The sequence below is a fragment of the Bombus pascuorum genome, chromosome 3 (genome assembly GCF_905332965.1).
Source record: "Bombus pascuorum chromosome 3, iyBomPasc1.1, whole genome shotgun sequence".
Taxonomy (NCBI): domain Eukaryota; kingdom Metazoa; phylum Arthropoda; class Insecta; order Hymenoptera; family Apidae; genus Bombus; species Bombus pascuorum.
Genome location: NC_083490.1, coordinates 18894807 through 18913756, shown reverse-complemented (window position 1 = coordinate 18913756; position 18950 = coordinate 18894807). Strand labels below are relative to the sequence as shown.

Here is an 18950-nt window from a genome sequence, read left to right as displayed (position 1 = left end):
CATCAAATCCAATTTTTTTTCATCAATTGCTAGTCGAAGTATATGTAGTATTAATTAAAATATTAAAATAATCATTTTTTTGAAGAAATAAAAATATTATGTAATAGAAATATATAAATAGTTTTATTTTCTTAAATTACATGTTCTTATTGTAGAATTCATTCTTATTTCTGCATAGCTTTTTGACAAAGTCTAGCAAGAAGACTGTTCATTTGTAGTAAACTATTAATTCCATCCACTATTCCTAGATGAGTTATTCCAATCTCCTAAAATGATAGTTCCAAATTTGTATTTTCATATCAATGTCGATATAAAATATTCATTACACATTAATAGACAATATAAATATATTTTAACTTACTTTTATAAAATCTAATTTTAATGGTTCTTCGATGGATAGATTTGTACAAACTCTAAATATATTACTGATCAAATCTTCTGCAGAATATCCCATTTTCCATAAATGTTCCATTATCTATAAACATTGATCAAAAAGCGCATTTTATATTCTTATGCTATGTTAAATAGAAGTTTTTAAAATAGCATAATATCTTACCCCATATGCTTTGGAAATTTTACCCTGTGCACATAATTCCAACATTTCTTTAACAAGTAACGGATGCGGTTCGTCACAGACTTTAAAAACATTCTCACTGTTTACATGTCCAAAACCATTATAAGTTGATTGTAAATTATTTAGAGCCTGTCTCATATCACCCTGTGCAGTAAATACTATTGCTTCTAAACCATCATCTGTATGTGAAACCTAGTTAATTCATTTTATATATATAATGTTATTGCAATACATTTTCATTCAAATATTCAAATAAAAATGTAACAATTTGTTAGAGATTGATCGTACATCTTCTTTCTTACAAACTTCAATAATCTTTGCTAAAATTTGTGCATCTGATAATTTTCCATATCTTAACATGGCACAGCGTGACTGTATTGGCTCGATAATTTTTTCACTTGTGTTACAAGCTAGTGCAAACCTAGTTGTATTGCTATATATCTCCATTGTCCTACGTAATGCTTGTTGTGCACCATCAGTCATGCTATCGGCTTCATCTAGAATTATTATTTTGTGCTTTCCTTTTGCCAAATTTACCTAAGTAAACGTGGAATGAATGTTTGACGAAGAAAATTTAAAAGGGATATATGAATATGATATCAAACATAGAAAAAGATACTTACCCTCTTTTGGGCAAACATTTTAATTTTATTTCTGACGACATCTATTCCTCTCTCATTTGAAGCATTTAATTCTAATACTGCTTCCTTAAACGCTGGTCCTAATAAAATACGTGCCAAACATAATATAGTTGTAGTTTTACCAACTCCCGGTGGTCCAGCAATGATGATATTAGGACAGTTCCCATGTTCAGCAAATACAGATAATCTGGATACTGTGTCTTCGTTACCAACAATGTCAGAAAATATTTGTGGTCGATATTTTTCAATCCTAAACAATTAATGACCTTCATTTATTAAATTACTTTGTTTATATTTTAATTTCCTTTTCTATTACTCTATAAATAAATTATGGAATAAAAGCATAACCTCAAAATTTATTAATTTCGAAATTACATATTTATGTATAGTAACATACCATGGCAAATTGCCTGATTTCTTATCTTTTTCTTTATTTTTTACATTATAACCACTCGTCGATGGTAAAGCTTCAACATTCATAGGCTCATCGACAATTTTCTCAACTCCCATCTTTAAACTTTAAGTTAAAATCGCGGGAAAAATCGATCAGTTCGTTTAAACATGGATAAAATAGGAATATAAAGTAACAAGTTTTAATCATTTTTGGGACGGTGCAAACAGGAGAGTTGCATTATCGATTAGTAATGATTTTTGATAATAGAGGAACAATACCAAGAGGACCAATACAATACTGAGTTCTTAAAAATTTATATTCAAAATATTTTATTTGTAGAAAGTATTTATTATCTAAAAATACTATAAGAGAAAGATAGAAGAAAATACATATAGTAGAAAGAAAGAAAGAAAGATATATAATGTAATCTTGCGATAATATTGACGGCGTAACAGAATACCACACTACGCCTTAAGAGGTCGCGAGTGTCGATCGAATTTTGCGCATCTAGTAAATTTTACGCGATTGTCTCTCTTTCACTATCGTTTTGTCGATGGCTTACGGAATGAGATTTCAATATGGCAGCCGTCGTGATATCTGCACGAGTCAGTATCGCGGAAATGTTTTGAACTCGTTGAGTAATCGCGACAACCGGTTGACGTACAACGCATAGGTTAGTAGGACGAAATGACATTTTGTTCTTGTATCAGCTTTCTTCATCGAATAGATCAGTTTGTGTCAGGAAACCGGGTTTTCGTGAAAATCGTTTTTCTCGTACAGTTGGGCCGCTAAAGTATATAGTTTGGCCGCAGTATCGTTCCAATGCAGGCATAGGTTACCTCGGCTTTTTCATTCCTTGAATCAAATTCAAACGCATATCACCTTAAATGGGAATCCGACGCTCGTTTCGTTTAACCTGACGATGTATGTGCATGTAACATCATGTATGTTTTGCGATTGTATGCTTGATGTGTGTACGTTTTTCTCAGCGAGGCTACATGTATGCGTGTACGTGCCAGGTGTGTGGATGCTGTTGTCGATGCGTGTATATTCATGAAATGTTTAGAATTGTCGCTTATCTTTTCTTTTCGTACGGGACATTGGTTGAGTGTCGCGCGTGTTTAAACGTCAAGAAAGAAGACTCGTCGTGTGTGTTTTTGACACATCTCGCCATGCTGAGTGGACAGCATGGTGTTGCGGCCCGCTACGTACCGAACAATTCACTTGGGAACGGCATTTGGTAAGTTAATATACTTTTTTCTGTGGCTTTTTTCCCTTATCATCGTTAAGTCATCGAAATTTTGATGACAAGTGTTATCTATTGTATCGTTCTTCGATATCGTTTAACATCCCACTGTATTTTGAATATTTTGAATATCAGCGCTATGAAACTTCTTCGTTATTTTATTTAGAAACTAATGTCATTCTTAATTATTTACGTTGAAAATTAAGGAATTTTATGAATTGTCTATTAATGCAAATACGTAATATACTACTTTTATCTCGGCATACTCAGATAATCGCTTCCGGTTCTTCTTGATATTCGAAATATTTAATCGTGGAAAGGACATGATTCATTAAATTTTGCTTAATTTTCGTCCTGCTAAATGCGATTCCATTTTTATCTGTTCAATATTTTTAAATTTTATACACATGAGATATTTTACATAACTGATAATAATAGAAATTAAATTGTTATTCGTTTATTCAAAATCGACCACTTTATTTATTGCATGTTATTAAATTGTGATATATTCATAGCTAAAATCTGTGTATATATATTTATAGATATTGGACATCTATTGCTTATTGCGTAATTCGTTCCTAATTTATTTTACATTTAAGTAATATCATATGCATAAATCAAACAATGTAACATCCACTGTATTGTGATATAGATTTCATCGTCTTACTTATTAGCATAAAATCTACCGAACGAATTTTATATGTATATATATATATATAAAGTAATAAATTACAATTTTCATGCACAAAATGTTTGAAAAAAGTTTGTAGTATTTACGTTCTTCATTTTAATATACTCGTTTATGCAGTAATTTTACAATTAGTTTTAATTAACTAGATAACCACGTTCAGGAATATTGATGAATATTGATTTGAAAAAAGCAGACATATATGTATATACGTAGATAATAAAGCGCAGCTTCAGCATGTAAAGTATGTAAGCATACACAGTTACTTGAATGTATAACGCGTGTTATAAGTTTACATTAACACGTGTTATTGAATTCGATTATTTCCCACGATTGAAAGAGCATATTTATTATCTTTTGGGCATTCATTTTTGCACTAAATTCGTAGCTATATTAAATAAATCTTAATTCATTAGAATAGTTAGACTGCGGATATTTCTGAATTTTTTAATAATTTAATATTTAACCTAATTTCATGGAAATTTAAAGATTCAATTCGCGATATAAACTAATATTCAAACATTGTTTTTTTTACGGTTATATCTTTAAATCTAAAAATCTATCTTTAAATTCGCTGTCTAAATATTAGGACAAAACGGTGTTACAATATTAGTATTAGAACAGATTCTACTGGTTATTCAAATTCTAAATTTGAACAACTATCAATCAATGGAAACGCGTAAATTCTCTTAATCCGACAGCTATTGTTTTCTTGTCGAACTTTCTGTAGTGCATCAGTATAATTATGTTTGATTTTATACATAAAATTTGTTGCTAGAATTCGGTCTACATTGTATATATATATATATATATACCTTTGAAGCACCTATTTTCTGCTTTTCGGCCCTGACATATTCGGTTGACGCATTCTGTAGATTACATCGAATAATTAGAGAATACATACCGGTATCGGTCGTGGTCGGCTGTTTTTGGCCCGATCATCTATACTCTTTCTGAATTTACTAGACGCTAAAGAAATATTACAGTGTAAGAAATATTACGCGTTAAATCTTCGCTACTGGCTTTTCGTTTCGGTTGGCCAATCGAATCCGCAAATATCAAATTATTCGATTTGTCTAGAGTATATCCGGTTTAAGTATCTACTGCGCAATTCAAAAGATTACGTTAATATTGGAATCTCTGGAAATATCGATAAAAAACAATTTAAACGTTTTAGTAAGTTTCTCGTATAAAATAAGGCAACTTCGGTGCATAACCTCTTTTGTATACGCGTATATGTTTATTTACTTTGTGGCTTCGCAGCCCGGAGACAAGGACTTGGCGTACACATTTCCAACTCGCACTCGTTCCCATGTAACTGTCACAGTATTCGCCATTTGCAAAAATCCACACTCCCATCTTAAACACATATCACCTTTCATATCCGATACTAAGAATATAATCTTTTTTTGTACTTTCAATAATCGCATTCTAATCCTGCTGCGTCTTTTTCGTCATTCTCGATGCCTAAGAATTTGTCTGCTAAAATGAGATTAGGATTAATGTAAAAATTAGAGCATCGCGATATAGTTAAACCGTATAAAACGCTATGGAAGAATTAGTTAATCATTCTCGAAAGTACTTTTCTAATTGCACCGTTTGTTATCATTATAATTGTTGAAAAGCGATACAGCGTATCTCTATTATGTTTTCGGGTGCTTAGATTAGCGGGTTGTTGATATCAGTTCGTAGAATCGAACTCGAGCCTTGCTAAATGCGCTTCAGAGAACATTTCTTAACCTCTGTTTGCGTTTAGACCGGATTACTCAAATCTTCAAACAACGCCGATGGTGCAGTAATAAAGTAGCTTTGAAAAAATATGAAACATGCATTAATATTTGTATATTATATAAAAAAAGTTGATACGCTTCGACACATGTCGAGCATAGTATCTAATTAGTATTGTATACATGAAATGCAAAATATTGGGAAAATTATCTTTGGGTCGTTGTTCACTCTGAAAATGAATTGCTTCTTGAATATTCTTAATTTAAGAGCCTACACGTATTCCTAAGCGTAGCCTCTTCAGTGTATTCCTATAAAGGTTATAAACGACGAGGTTATGGCGTTGTAAGACGAAGTAATAATTATAAAAATATGTATTAATAATAATAGATTTATGGGCCATTATATTTAAGAAATGTCCAGCCACTGTCTTTCATGACTTTTTTCTTTTTTTTTTATAAAAAACCTATTATAATTATCAAAGTTGATAAAGATGGATTGTGTCTCTTTTAACAACGTTATTCGTTGCTTCTTGCGCATAGTTTTTCCGCAGTCTGTTTATTATGCAAACGTAGAGATTTGCCGATGAATTAGTGGCAGAACTAATTTCAGAAACTGGACGCATTAAACAATAAAAACTTGCACATGACTCACACAGAACACTCGAGGTGTGGAATATTGACGTGTAGGCGTATCATTGCATATTTTTTTTCATTTGTATCCAAATTTACCCACGTGTGAGATCATCATAGATATCATCAATTGAGAAACGAACAGAGCTTGAAATAGACATCTTTATTAAGTATATTTATTAATCCAACGACAGTTATGGTTCCGTTAACGCAACAGTTCATTTACAATCTTTTTCTTGTTTAACTCGCAGAATCGTATTTTCTAACATTATGGTTATGACAGGAAGTTTCAAGGACTTGCTTGATTTTATTTTCTTATCGCGTTTTTATTGGACGTTAAAATTGCGTCAAAAGATGCATTAGAATAGTTACGGAAACGAAGAATTTCTTTGCTCTATAAATAACAATTTATTGCGATTGCACTGTCTTTAGAGTGTCTAGGCCCGTATCTAAAAGAGGAACTACGTACCGTACGGTGTTCTAAGAAGGGAGAATACTTAATAAATTTGGACCTCATTGTGTGCTAATTTTGTGAATCGACTATAGATGCATTTACTCCTGCAACTGACGTGAAATATATCAGAGTTTGATCATTTTATAGCATTAACTGCTTTCTCTTTCTTTTGTAATCTTAATTATTTGATTTAAATGTATTTCAAATAGTTACAAATTAAATTAATTATTGCAAAGATTATTGAAATTAAAGGTTCCCATACTGGTTAACGAGAATTTATCTACCTTACACGTTGTTTTTATCTTGATACTTTTAACGAAAAGTTTCTTCCAACGAAGAAAGATATTTTCGCCGGTTAAGTATCTTTTCGCCGAAATAAATGTATAGGAACACTTGGATTACACTTAGAATTGATATCAAAATAGTTTCACATTTATTTAACATGTGATTTCTAAGATATTCGTCGATATACGTTTACACGCGTCTCAGCACTTTCTTTGTCTCACCATCTTCTATACCACACTACTAACGGAACAGTTGCATTCATCCGTTTTTCGAGACGCTGCGCACACACATACCCCTACACATATATATATGTGTCACTACTACGCGGCTAATCTAGCGTAACACACAAAATTACACAAATCTCAATAATCTATCTTATTTGACAAACATTAATAGAAATTATAAAAAATCCGAGATACATATTTTTTTGCGCGAAGACCAACTAAATTGTTAATTTTCGTTGATCACTAACGAAATTCTTGAGAAATAAAGATATTCGCGAATAGGCTGCGGATGTGTATGGGTTTGTGAGAAGTTTAAATAAAATACACATAAGCGCAGTATCTATTCGTTATGATGTTTAACACGCGGAATAGATCTCCGCGTTGCGGTTCCATTTCTTTAATTTAGCATTTATAAAAATACTGATTTGCGTAAACATCCGCAGTCTATTTATAAAAGGACGCATGATTAAAAATACGAATCTGCGACAAGCGCGGTCTCGCATCAAAACGATTGTAATTATCGCGAGAAACTTTGAAGAATCGCTTCTTTGCATCTCGCGCATTTTAAAAGAGCAAGCAATGAAGAGATGGTAACGAGCCAAGTGACGATATATTGTGCGATTGCTGGTTACACAATCCTCTCCACCGAATCTATAGATCAACTGTCTTGGCACTATTTCGCACGGTGCCCTACCTACCTAGACCTTATTTTCATTCTTCTTCCCATTGAAAGTTTATACTTTTTAATCTTTTGTGTAATACTCTTTATGGCTATTGTCCACAGCGATTCGCGAAAGTAACTTTAACACGATTATTAAAGTTGGAACGTATTTTATATGCGCATAACGTGGCTCGCAAGAGTATTTGAATGCTTCTGCGAATCTTATTAGAGTATCTCATATTCTATTTTTATAAACTACTTTCATTTTTCCAGTTTTGGAATGGCAGATGAGGAAACAGCATTGTATATATATACGTATTGTAATAACGTAAATCCTTGGGTAAATCAGACGATCGATTCTGGAAAATCGAATTTATTTTGGGAATAATTAAATTAAATACGATAACAGTTAATAACAAATCTATTACAAATTTTACCTGGAAAATCGACAATCGTTCTTCTCTCGTGATCTATTCTATTCGGCAAATGACTGCCGGTAAATCGAAACAAAAATAAAAATGTCGCTTGCCGGGTAGTTTGAATTCCATATATAAATATATATTTGCACTTTAAACTAAATTTTGTAATTTAATAAAGTCAGCAAAGAAAATTTGGTTTATTAGGTAATTTAAAAACTTCTATCTTTTACACTGCTCTTCTTCTTTATCCGTAATGATAAAAAAAAAAAAAAAAAAAAAAAAAAAAAAAAAAAAAAAAAAAAAAAAAAAAAAAAAAAAAAAAAAGGAAAAAGGAAAAAGAAAAAGAAAAAGAGAAAAAAAAAGAGAAAAAGGAGGTAGTTACGATATCTAACGACAATATTAAAGATGACGACGAAGCGAATGAATCTGCGCATCTCGACTGATAAGGATAAAGCGCACAAAGAACACAGACCACACCCTCGACCACACTGGAAAAGAAGAGAACCTATTCGTTCTCATTAATTGAAGAATCGCCGAGCGAATAGGTATAACTAACTCTCTAATTAAGAACGGATAATTTTAAACGAGTGTGTGTGTGTGTGCGTGGGTGCGCGCGTGTGTCTAAAGAAATTGTGCTGTGGTTGCACCTAAATGCCACGCACCCGACCTAGTACAATGCATATCTTTTCGCGTGAGTTCATCCTGAATGTAAGATGGAATTGGGAAATGTTGCAGAAGACTGCTAATGCGTTTCCAATTAATCATTCCGCTTCTAACCGTTTGTATAATTTCTTTGCAAATAACATGCAGTGGTTCGTAAAGATATTCGAATATCTAAAGCAGGAAATTTCTGGCTAAGTTTATAGAAAGTAAAACTATTGCAATTAATTTCTCATCTGTAGTTTTATAATTGAAATACATACGGTGTATCTACTATCGATCGAAATACAACAATTTAGAGGAAAAATGAGCATTTTTCTTTCATAGAAGAAGAAAACAAGGGAAGCAAGCTGTGTGAATAATAATAATCTTTGCGGTCTAGATATTTGCCAAGATGGATTTGAGGAAGTCCGCGATAAATCTGTTTTGTAGCTCTCATTATGCAGCTCTACTTAGTGCGCTAATATTCGCCATGTGAATTTTGAATCAACGTAACAGAATGAAGATTTTTGGTCGTAGAGTATCGTTACGATGCTATCCTACTAACGTGATTAAATGTTCGATTGCTGTTGATTACGGCGAGCTGTGTCGTCCTTTACCCAACGTTTGCTGCACGTGTTCCGTTAAAACAGGTAGCTTGCAATAAATTATTTTTATAATTATTTATATCTACCACCTTGACCTTTTTCTTGAATGGGAAGGCGATATGGTGGAGGAAGACTGCTTTATCTCTTGCATTACAAGGTTGTTTATTGGGTAAACATGCAATGTATATGCGGTCTCGTGCGTATATCATCGTAAAAATTTCAAACACGTCTGTTCCATAAAAACTTTAAACGATTAATATAACACGTCGAATTAGAAATGTGTCTTCGTGGAATGTACATCAAATAGGTATTTCTTTTCACGATTCGATATTTCTGTTATTAATTTGTAGCAGGCTCTCGAAAATGGCGTTTTTCTGTACGTAAAAACAATAAATAAATAAATAAGACTAACAGGGTGGAGTTCGGCAACTTGAAAACTCGACAAATTTTGCAACCTTTCGTAAATGTAATTTATGCGATGCTAATAACGGACTAATCTTTTTTCCCTGCTCAAAAACGATCTTAATGAAAACTCCGTCCCCATACCATAAAGAAATCTTAATTTTTGATATTGTCGTGAATATCTAAGAAACTTTATAAGATACAGAAGAAAGTTGAATAAAAAATTGTATTCCTTTTTATGGCCTATATCGTGGATGTGAAAAATTTCCAAAAGAAATTTCTTCCCCATAATTCCGAAGGTTCAACTTTTGGTGTATTTTTTTCGCCCCCTGCCCTTTATTTACGCGATACAATAAATCCACGATATATACGCGATATCTCGCTTATTTTTAGACACCACTCATTCTCTCTACTTATTGTTAGTTGGATATTAGCGAGAAAATGCTACCGTAACCGTAGCATTTATTTATATCCGGCATATTTCAGGATAAGAAAGACGGAACAAATTACGTCCATAATTTAATATAGTTAGTATAATTTAATCAACATAATTTACATGAACTGCAATAGCTATACAAGAGCTCACGAGCAGCGTTGTACGTTGTCTCAACTCGTTTATATATTCGTAAGGAGCTGCTCGAACAATAATATTCATACGTGTGACGACACGAAATAAAACAGGGGGTAGTTTTTGAGAAAAACATTCATTTTTGAAAATTGTTCACATCCGCAATACAGATCATAAAGAACGCTTCAACTTTTCTTCTATATCTTACACATATAATTTCTCAAATATTCAGGATAATATGAAAAGACAAGATTTCTTTGGCGTTTGTTTTTCAGCAGAAAAAAGACTGCTCCGTTATTAGCATCGCATGAACTACATTTCTGCGCCGTCAAATTTGTTTGAATTTTCGAATCGCCGAACTTGCCTTTTAAGCAATTCGTGGTTTTATCGGTACTCGGGGAGAAAATATTATGTTTCTAATTGCATGACGTAAAAGTAATGTGTCTATAGTAAAGAAACATGAATATAGACAGTGTAAATATTCCGGGGCGTGTCTAAACTCGTGCACGAAGCCTTTTCATAAGGAATCCACGAGAGAATAATTATCTCTTTGAAGAAAAATGAGTTTGTACGTTTCTCAGAAATTCAGCGATTAAGTTACAAAAATGTATGATTAAAACACGTCGGTCTCTGTAGATATAATTTCTCGTTAGGTATACAACTTTCAGTATATCAATTAATCTTTTCGCAATCTAATTGCACAGGACAATTATGATTTATACTTACTCTGTTAAATCTAATTAATTCGATACTTGCTGCAATAAATATGTAGCTCTGCTAAAACGACCGCATCAACATTTAGGTAAATGGATATAGTAATAAAGTATAGTAACAAACAAGACTTCTAGACATTAAATAATTCATTTCTGCATATTAACTTCCATTCGTTCTTATTTTTAACTGCTGCTTTCATAATAAAATAACATTTTCAAGTATAAAGGGGAAATATTTAAGGCAGCTTCTGTTGTCTCTATTATCATCGCGATAAAATATATTTTCACAGTACCGAACGTGAATAATTAAATGGAACGAATTCCAAGCTTCGTCTGTGTCATATAACAGCAAATATTTCAAGAGATTTATTTCAATCATTTAACGCGATACCCTTCAACACTGCAAATGAAGTATGACGACGTAATCGATATTTCACTACCACGATCTTTCTGTCTTTTTTTATTTTATTTCGAAAATACGTACCTAGCGTGTCGGGAACAACGAGAGTAACAACATTGCACAGTGCGAAATGTCAGCAATATAGCGCGAAAAAATTCAATTTTGATAATGAACCGAATAATGATTGGCAAAAATATTTTTTAACATTTACCACACGCGATCTTTACGTGTCATATAAAACGTATTAGAATCTGCAACTTACCTTCTTTTGTTAACTGTTAACACGTTCGTCGCCACGTCGCACATATCTATGCGACGAGTATACTTCCGTGGAGACCCCGTCGCCAAAGTATGGTGACGCTCTTCTTGTTCGAGTTAATTAAATATACGATATTATATATAGGATATACAACATAAAAATATTAAAAACACATTATACCATATTTTTTACTAATTTATATTCTGGATAATATATTACGTCATTCTATATCGCATGGTATTCGTTAAAACATTCCAAACACATTTGGGGTGATTTTGGGCACTTCGAACAATAGCTTTTTTTATTTTATTTGTTAAAAATTTAATATTATTTTAAATTTTTAAATTACTATTTATTATATATATAATTTAAAAATTTAATAATAATAAATAGACTCCGTCATCGCTACTCTCCTCACTTCCCGACTCACGCTACTGATTCACGCTGTTTACTGAACATTTTGAGGATGAAAAAATCACCGATGTACGTCTCACGAGTATGCTTCTCGACTAAATGAAAGATCTGAGATATCTGCCATGAAATCCCTCGGAATACTCCAACTGGAAAGCTTATCGCTTTCTCCATTTCAGAAATAAATAATCTTTTCTTTACAATGAATCGAAGGCGATAAACAATGAATCGAAGGTGATAAACGATGAATTGCTGCTTGTCGCTCTATTTACATTCTACGTACCAGCGGTCGGATTTGGGCCCTGCAGGGAACTTGGCCGAATCACGCTGGGCGACGAACGTGTTAAGGTTATTTGATGTATGTGGATACAAAGAAACGCGTGGATAAATTGTAAAGTAGAAAAAATATATATATATTGTGAATATTAAAGTACAAAGTGTGGAATACGATGTGAGCTGGACCAGATTCGCCAACGTTGCATATGTACCGCTTATGGTTTGTCTTCGACGCAGTCTTTTGTCTATGCGCTGTCGATGGCTTCAGTGCTTGAGAAAACTAAAGACCAGATGTAGAAGTGGCGACCACTTCAACATTAACCATCGTTACTCCCAGTATTCCTTAAATTTCCCACCTATCGAGCAGTTTGCTAATTGATCATAGGTCGGGATTTCACCCTGATACGCGGTCATTTCAAAATTCAATTTCAAAATTTCAAAATTGAAATTTCTAAATTTCATATTCATAGCAAAACGACATAATCGGATGACTTCTCCCTTTTAAAAGTTTATGCAAATACAATTTGAACCTGATAACTTTCCATAAGTGAGCCACTATAATTATAGATAGAGATATCTGCGTTCTATCTGCCTTGCTTTTACTTTCAGCGACGTTATTCTTTTTCGTTTTATTAACAAACATTAAATATGTATCAACGTTTGGTCGAATATGGATCGTGCCTTATGTTACTGAAAAACCCTTGAAACTATTGGGCTGGTAACTAAGTTTTTTTTTTTTTATTTTATTTTGGTTATTTTACAATTTGTCCTTGCGGACATTTGGTAAAGTGTTATATCTTGTTGGTGAAGAAAAAAAAAATATAAATAAAAAATAATATAGCATGTGGGCGGCTACCCCCAGCGGGGTGCCAGCTTCGTTTTTTTTTCTAAGTTATATCTTTTATGAGTAACTAAGTTTTTTTTTTTTTATTTTATTTTGGTTATTTTACAATTTGTCCTTGCGGACATTTGGTAAAGTGTTATATCTTGTTGGTGAAGAAAAAAAAATATAAATAAAAAATAATATAGCATGTGGGCGGCTACCCCCAGCGGGGTGCCAGCTTCGTTATTTTTTCTAAGTTATATCTTTTATGAGTAACTAAGTGATCGCGGATTTTGTCAATACCACCTAATGACAAAATCCGCAATCACTTGGTTGGCAAGCCAATATAAAAAGTTCGTATCTCCTTGGCGCAATGTATAATTTTGTCTGGTTGGATCGCTGAAAAGTCACCAAGAACCACCGGTTAGACGTGAATTACGAAAGAGCAGCAAATCGGACTGCTTGGTCGCAGGTGGAAAATGTAGAAACGACAAATGATTATGCTTCACCTTGTACTTCTTCCGCGTATCTATATTCAGCCCATCCGGTCACTGTGTTCGCCACTATTGATCCATTACAGCTACGTGCAATGCTGGAACCAACTTTTACACGCGGCCAGAAGGTAAAAACAAGCAAAAGTTACTCTCTTTCTTTCCTTTTATCGTGTTTCCACATTTTCCTTTCTCGGCTTTTCCTGTCACATCGTACCGCAAGAAACTGAGAAACATTGTCGACCGCAGGTAATATCTGCGAAGACAGCGACCACCGATAGCGTTTACGATCCAGACACCGCCTCATCTTTTATAAATTGAAACGCTGAAAAAGTTGTATCGATAGAGAGCTGATGTTCGCTGATGTTGACAGCCGTAAAAAAGAATGTCAGAAGAAAGTATCGTTCCTCTGGGTAGATGGTCGTTTCGGTTTTGATACTTTGAAGAACAGTTTGTTGGAAGTAGAGAGCCACGTATGCTAAATTAAATTCCTTTAACTGTTGTTCCCAGTAGAGAAAATTGAGAATGATAGCTACGCTTTTCAGTTGATAAAGTTTCGTCTCTTTGATCGAAGAATTTGCAGCAATAACGGGGTAGCAGGAGAATTTTCATCTCGCTTTACATAGAATGGAATATCCTAAAATGGAAGATACCTGTTAATTAAATTTAGCCTAAGGCATAATCGTTAAGACCGTTTGAATATTTTTCAGTGTCATAATGTTACAACAAGGAATTTTGTTCTTCTTATTTTTACACTTATCGATGAAATTTTTATTTTGCTAGAACGAGCGTGCCACGTGAAAATTCCGAACGTTGTAGAAACAAAGTTGAACCACAATCAAACCAGTGTTTAACATCCAAAGGACAAAAGTTTAAAAATACCCAGTTCCAGCGAATTTCCCACCAGCTTAGGGAATATTTTCAAAGTGATACACCCCTGTTCTTCTTGCTCGTTGTATTGCACTGTAATTAATTTACTGGTCGATTCGATCCGGAAGAACACGAAAAGCAGAAAAGCGCTACGAAAATAGCACGAAACCGTAAAACTGATTTTTCTAATTCAAACAATAGAATGTAGAAGATTGAAACTTCGTATTGATTTGTTTCATCTATCTCGAAGCAAATTTTTCAAAATCCGGCCGAAGATTAAACATAAATTGCTTTTACGATTTGAACTGCGTAACAGTAAACGCTCGTTAAAAAAAAAGCATGGTGTTGGAGGAAGATAGCAACACGAAGCGCGTTAGTACGATATCGATACTAATTTCATGAATCCTTTGCCCTCGGCAACCGTTGTTACCTGTTTTTCATTAACTCGGTAATTAAAAGCTGAATTCGCGAGGAGGAATTTACAGTTACTTTATTTGCGTTCGCTGTGGTCAAAAAATATTAATTTTTGCGATAAAGAATTGGCGAAATATTTCATTCCAGAGGAAAATTTACGGAATTTTTAACTTTGATAGCATATAATTATTCATTAGTGTAAAATTTCAAAGCTTGTGTAGGAATAAGAAATAATTTTTAGGTGGTTTTATAATTAGGAAACGCAGCGAATGCTCGCTAATGTAGCGTGCACAAGGTGCGAAGCTTTTTACGAGCTGATGTATTTAGCGCTAGCTTGGTCACAGTCGCACGATTACTTCATGATTTCCGGCATACGCGATGACGCACAGAAACTGATTTGGAGTTTGGAGAGTGTACGCCACCGGCCTACCTGTTGAGACGACGTACAAGTAATTTTAAGCAGCGCTTTCGTTGCACTTTGTACGTCCGTCGAACAAACGGGACTGCGAGTTTCGATCCGATTACGTATTTAACTCAAGTTTTTATTTTATTTTATTTTGGTTATTTTACAATTTGTCCTTGTGGACATTTGGTAAAGTGTTATAACTTGTTGGTGAAGAAAAAAAAAAAAATAAATTTTATTTTATTTTGGTTATTTTACAATTTGTCCTTGTGGACATTTGGTAAAGTGTTATATCTTGTTGGTGAAGAAAAAAAAAAAAAATAAATATAGCATGTGGGCGGCTACCCCCAGCGGGGTGCCAGCTTCGTTTTTTCTAAGTTATATCTTTTATGTTTAACTCAAGTTGTGAAAAATTTCCTTCAAAAGCTTGTCGAATCGCCTGTCGCTTTTGCGCGAAAATGACTCTTTCGTGCGTTTTTCTTTTTATCCTTATCTCATCGTTGTTGCCTCGACTCCCAATCTCGACTATAAACTCGTTAAACGCAATAAACCGAGTAACGCTGAAGGTTCACCTAATGTCAATTTATTTTTGCATAAATATTCGCGGTCTATCAATATTTAGTAAATTAATTAGTATCTGTAGGATGTTCGATATGTGTAACTTTGTTTTCCCTTAAACCTCATGCAGATTACTCGAGTTACCTGAATTCGAACAACTCCAGACCACTTTATCAGTATCAACTTGTTAGTGTATTAAGCTTGAAATATATTTTCCTAGTAGTTTTATAGCTTGACTCTACGTCGCTTAGATCCGAGTAACTTGATCGATCTAGCGAGTCTTTGTTACGAGCAGTACTTTTTTTTTTATTATTTTATTTTGGTTTTTACAATTTGTCCTGAAGGACATTTGGTAAAGTGTTGTATCTTATTGGTGAAAAAAAAAATAAAATAAAATAAATATAGCATGTGGGTGGCTACCCCCAGCGGGGTGCCAGCTTCGTTTTTTCTAAGTTATATCTTTTATGATGAGCAGTAATGGTAGCAAAAATTCCCTTTCAACTTGAACGAAACGAAATAAATACTAATTTAATGAAACTTCTTTTCTTTTAATATTTATAGTTGCATATGGTTTCTTTATATTTATTAAATGCAAAGATTATTTAGATTTATAGATACTGTTATTTATCATTTTTATTTGTCGTGTACAAGCAGAACGAGAGGAACCACGACGAAAACAAAGTAACGATTACCCTCTGTTTTATGGCTCGACCCAGTTCTCTTTGTTTTGTTTCCTAATTTCCTTAACCAATAATAAATTATACCTTTCTATTTGTAGGTTCACGATGCATCTTTTTCAGTACAGAAAAAGATATCTTTTTTCAGATTATATTTTATTTATAGCTATGTCGATTAAAAGTTACATTTTTTTATACGTTTATTTCAATTATTTAACGAATTTGGTTTTCGTTAACTTCTCCTGTCTTTGTAAATGTATTCGATGAATATCCGTTCAAACGTATGTACATCGAGTGCAAGGTAATTCCACCGATTTTCATTCTTGGCGCATCTGCGAAATCTTAAAAAGGTCTTATTTCGAAAGAACAAAGTATTTGATCGATACCTGGTCCATTTTCTTGCAACGCCATCATGGTTCAGATTCTATAGAGTGGTGGATAACGTAGATGTCTGCAATACTGTCGCAAACTTACGTTATCGACTGTACTTATTCTCGATTGCGTCTCTAGATGGTGCCACATATTTGAATTCAGGATTCAGGCTTGTCTCGTAAAATCTCAATGTCTCGTTACCCCATTACGTGATTTCTTTATTACTAATTTCTCTTTTCCTCGAAATACGCATCTCGTTCTTCTCATAACTCGATGAAAATTAAATTTCTATAATACGCAATGTATGTTAAATATTGCTTTCGTATTTTATGCGATGATTTTGTAATATTTCAAGAAAAAAAGAAAAACGGACAAAGTGTCGTTAAGATTACGATAAAAGAACGAAGAAACGTGATATTAAGGCGAGCTTCGGTTTAACATATGTGTGTATACAGTAGCGGACAAAAGTTTAAGACGAAATGGAAGAAATAAATAATTGATTTACTTTCCATAAAAAATATAAATACGGTGTTCTACTTTTGGTATTAACTAATTGTACATTTGTTTGTACACTTAGAAAAAAAATTTCATTTTGATATTTTGCTCAATAGCTAAGTTATAAAAAAGGAACGAAATCTGTATAATATTTCGTCGGTCAAAAGTTTAAGACTATACAAAAAATATTAATTTTTGGTTAAAAAATATACACAATTTTTGTTTAAATTCAATATTTTGTTCAATATCCGTTATTTCTTATCCCTTCGGTACATCTTCTTGGCATAGAATCTATTAATTTTTTATATTAATCTACCGTAATATTATTCCAGGCTGTTTCAATCGTAGAGTAAAGTTCATTTAAATTTTTCGGTTTATAACCTTGTACTGTCTTTTTTATGATGCTTCACAAATTCTCGATTGGGTTAATGTCTGGTGATTGCGACGGCCACGGCAGCACGGTGATATTTTCTTCTTGAAAAAACTGTTTCACAACCCGAGCCGTGTGCTTCGGATCATTATCATTTTGAAAAATAAAATCATCACTCATATTGTTGCGTGCAAAAGGTAACATTGTGTTCTTGAGTATGTCCTTGTATTGAAAACGGTCCATAATTCCATTGATACGACATATCGGACCAGGGCCGCTTCGAGAAAAACACGCCCACACCATAACGTTGCCACCACCATGTTTAAGAGTTTTTAAAACGCACTGTGTTTTCAAACTTTCGCCAATTCGACGTCTAACGTACCGTATCCCGTCAGAACAGACGCGATTGAATTTCGATTCGTCAGAAAACAATACCTTTTGCCAATCTTCACTTGTCCAATGCTTATGAGCTTTAGCAAATGCAAGTCGTCTTTTTCGATTCCTAGAACTCAGCAGTGGTTTCTTTTGGGGTTTTCGTCCTCTTAAGTTAAAGTCTTCTAATCTTCTCCTAACAGTTCTAGCACTAATTTGTGTATCGTTTTCATAGTTTATCTCCGCAGCAATATTATTTGCACTACGAAAACGATCCTTTTCGCTCAATCGATGAATCCGGCGATCCATTTTCGGTGTTGTTTTCCGTGGTCTTCCGTTTTTCGGTTGATCGCAATACATGCCTGTCTTTAAACATTTATACCAAGCTTGTTTACAAGCTGTTTCTGACCTGTTCACTATATTTGCTATTTCGGTGAAGGTTTTACTTTGCTTTCGCAGCCTTACGATTTGTTCCCTTTCGTTTTCAAGTAAATTCTTTGATTTACCCATAGTCTGTTCCTACCTAAATGAATTTTAAGCAATAAAAGGTACACTAAACAATGATTTTGACATTCCAGAATCAAAATGTTCAAAAACTGTACTCGTACTCACGTTTTACACAGATCGTCTTAAACTAATGTCCACTGTTTCCAAGTGCTAGGCGGTAACTAACTGTTGTAACTCCTACATTGTTTGTATTTAACAACTGACTGTCTGAGGTTACGAAGGTCAAACATACAGCTACGTTATTCCAAAGAGACAAACCGAATAGAAGAACAATATGCGTATAAGATGTTTGTAATCCGGTTTACAAATCATCGTCTTAAACTTTTGTCCGCTACTGTATATATTCATGCGCACGACTTGGTGAAAACGACGAAAAGGT

General features: G+C 33.5%; 2 protein-coding genes across 2 annotated transcripts in view; one reads left to right on the top strand and one right to left on the bottom strand.

Moving 5' to 3' along the window:
* Nucleotides 1-96: 96 nt before the first annotated feature.
* On the bottom strand, nucleotides 97-1849 carry LOC132904834 (replication factor C subunit 2). The gene is made up of 6 exons (XM_060955599.1): nucleotides 1613-1849; nucleotides 1198-1465; nucleotides 863-1111; nucleotides 557-766; nucleotides 362-475; nucleotides 97-266 (listed from the first exon to the last, which is right to left on the bottom strand). The coding sequence occupies exons 1-6, from the start codon at nucleotides 1723-1725 to the stop codon at nucleotides 165-167; spliced, it is 1056 nt and encodes a 351-aa protein (XP_060811582.1). The 5' UTR covers nucleotides 1726-1849; the 3' UTR covers nucleotides 97-164.
* Nucleotides 1850-2299: 450 nt separating this feature from the next.
* The window catches only part of LOC132904846 (neuronal calcium sensor 2), a 75321-nt gene continuing 58670 nt past the window's right edge, over nucleotides 2300-18950 (top strand). Inside the window, exon 1 of the mRNA XM_060955630.1 lies at nucleotides 2300-2849. The gene's annotated coding sequence lies outside the window, so the exon portion shown is untranslated. The remainder of the gene's footprint in view (nucleotides 2850-18950) is intronic.

Excerpts from the sequence above, each read along its gene's own strand:
- LOC132904834 (XM_060955599.1), bottom strand. The coding sequence starts at position 1,725 with ATGGGAGTTGAGAAAATTGTCGATGAGCCTATGAATGTTGAAGCTTTA. Across the intron at positions 1,112-1,197 it reads AAATGTTTGCCCAAAAGAGG|GTAAATTTGGCAAAAGGAAA; the intron begins GTAAGTATCTTT and ends ACGTTTACTTAG. Across the intron at positions 267-361 it reads TAAAATTAGATTTTATAAAA|GAGATTGGAATAACTCATCT; the intron begins GTAAGTTAAAAT and ends CTATCATTTTAG.